This window comes from Lepidothrix coronata, unplaced genomic scaffold, assembly GCF_001604755.1.
Source record: "Lepidothrix coronata isolate B3197 unplaced genomic scaffold, Lepidothrix_coronata-1.0 Scaffold211, whole genome shotgun sequence".
In the NCBI taxonomy this organism is placed as follows: domain Eukaryota; kingdom Metazoa; phylum Chordata; class Aves; order Passeriformes; family Pipridae; genus Lepidothrix; species Lepidothrix coronata.
Genome location: NW_016690391.1, coordinates 1,389,036 through 1,391,317, shown reverse-complemented (window position 1 = coordinate 1,391,317; position 2,282 = coordinate 1,389,036). Strand labels below are relative to the sequence as shown.

At 50.9% G+C, this 2,282-nt stretch overlaps 1 protein-coding gene across 1 annotated transcript in view; it reads left to right on the top strand.

Moving 5' to 3' along the window:
• The window catches only part of MRPS6 (mitochondrial ribosomal protein S6), a 47,780-nt gene that overhangs the window by 32,213 nt on the left and 13,285 nt on the right, over positions 1–2,282 (top strand). Inside the window, exon 2 of the mRNA XM_017833106.1 lies at positions 1,436–1,575. Within this exon, the coding sequence (XP_017688595.1) occupies positions 1,436–1,575 (140 nt within the window). The remainder of the gene's footprint in view (positions 1–1,435; positions 1,576–2,282) is intronic.

Here is a 2,282-nt window from a genome sequence, read left to right as displayed (position 1 = left end):
GATCAAGGGTTGGACTTGATGATCTTGGAGGTCCCTTCCAACCCAGCTGATTCTGTGATTCTATGATTCTTAAAATACTTCTTGTTGCTGAGAGTGTGTCAGCCTTGCAGTTGTTTTCCAAACATTCTCCCTTGTGCTTTGTGCACGTTCTCCTGGATATTGTTGGGTGTCAGTACCCCAGTGATTCAGTGCTCAGCAGAGCCCCCCCTGCCACCCAGTGAGCCAGAGAACGCTGCAGCTGTTTTCTCCTCCGTGTTTTTTGGCTGCCTGTCCCTCAAACTTGTTTTTCTGAGGAGTGAAATCTCTACATGTCGGACTAATTGCTGCGTGCTGGCTTCTGGGATCTTCCAAAGGTGTGGATGTTGGCTGGGAGAAAGGAGGGGGATGTAGGGATTTAGCCAAGGGCCATATGAACATGAATCAGCTGTGCCACGTTGGCCAAGGGTGTCCTGGGGGCCATCAGGCACAGCAGTGAGGGAGGGGATTGTCCTGCTCTGCCCTGCACTGGGGCAGCCTCACCTTGAGTTCTGAGGGTGTTTTGGGTGCCAGAATATAAAAAGGATCTAAAGCTGTTGGAGAGCACCCAAAGGAGGGACACAGGGATGGGGAAGGGTCTGGAGGGGCCACACGAGAAACAGCTGAGGGCACTTGGCTGGTGCAGCTGGAGCAGAGGAGCCCCAGGGCAGAGTTCAGAGGGGGCTGCAGCTCCTCCCGAGGGGCAGCTCCGACCTCTGGGAGCAGGGACAGGACCCAGGGAAGGGTCAGGTTGGATCTCAGGACAAGGTTCTTCCCCCAGAGGGTGGTTGGGCACGGCCCCAAGGCTGCCAGAGCTCCAGGAGAGTTTGGACAACGCTCTGAGGGACAGGGGGGAGTGTTGGGGTGTCCTGGGCAGGACCAGGGCTTGGACTGGGTGAGCCCTGGGGGTCCCTCCCAGCTCAAGGTATTCCATGATTCTCTAAGTGTGCAGCTGAAGTGACAGTGTCAAATGACCATGGTGCTGTTTGTTCTCTCTGGATCACACCACAGATCCATGTTTTCCCCACTCTGTTCCCTTTAAATATTCTGGTGAACAATCCTAATGAGCAACAAGGGTCCAGGAACCCCAAAACTATTCTTTCCTTCCACCCTTCTTTTCCAAAGCTCACCCAGAGTGACACCAGGTTAGTTCCATCCATGAACTGTTTTCTGCTTCCTACTCTGCTGGGGCCTGATGTTGACATTTCTGGAAACTTTCCTGTGGCCATAATTCACAAAGGAATTATCCCTAAAAATTCTCTTCCTTAGGAGGAGGTGCTGCTGCTCCCACTTTGCCCTCTCGGGTTGCAGACCCATCTCTCCTGGTGCTGAGCTGTGCAAGTGCTCCTGTCCCTCCTCTCACATCAGAAGAATAACCAGATTTATGGACATTTCCCATTTTTTTCCCTTTCTCTTCAAGCCTGAAACAGCAGCTGCGCTGAAACGCACCGTGGAGGCTCTCATGGAGAGAGGAGCTGTGGTGAGGAAGCTGGAAAACCTGGGGGAAAGGGCTCTTCCCTACAAGATCTCCAAGCACTCGGAGCGCCACAGGAGAGGATGGTGAGTGGGAGGTGTTTCCTTCAAACCCTTCAGCTGCTGCTCCTTTAAAATCCACGGAAATGACTCGGATTTGGTCTTTCTTGTGCTTTTTGGGAGTACACCTGGAACCTGTGTGATCCCAGCAAGGTGCTGTGTGGCTGTTGGTGGCCCTGTGTGTTCTGCTTGGAGTATTTTGTGTCATTTATTCCGTGTGGTGTCAGTTTTTTGTTAGTTTTCAGTCCCTGTGTTGCCGTATTCCCGATCCCAGGGCTGCAGAATTCCTTTCTCCAACACAAACAGTATTACTTTGCTGTGTCATTTTTCACACAACTGTTTTCCAAACTACTCAGGCTGTTGACTGATAAAATTTGAACTTAATCTGCTGTTGCTGATTGGCAGGAAAGGTTCTTTTTCTCTCCTCTTTATTAATAACCACGTGTGCCCTGGGAGAGACCCAGGTGTGCTTCCGATCCGGGTTTGGTTTGTGATGCCCTTGGAATCGTGGAATTCTGGAATGGTTTGGGCTGGAAGGGATTTTAAAGCTCATCCAGCACAATCATCTGCTTTATCTGTAGGCTCAGACTAAAGTTGGAATCACAGAATGGTTTGGGCTGGAAGGGATTTTAAAGCTCATCCAGCACAATCATCTGCTTTATCTGTAGGCTCAGACTAAAGTTGGAATCACAGAATGGTTTGGGCTGGAAGGGATTTTAAAGCTCATCCAGCAC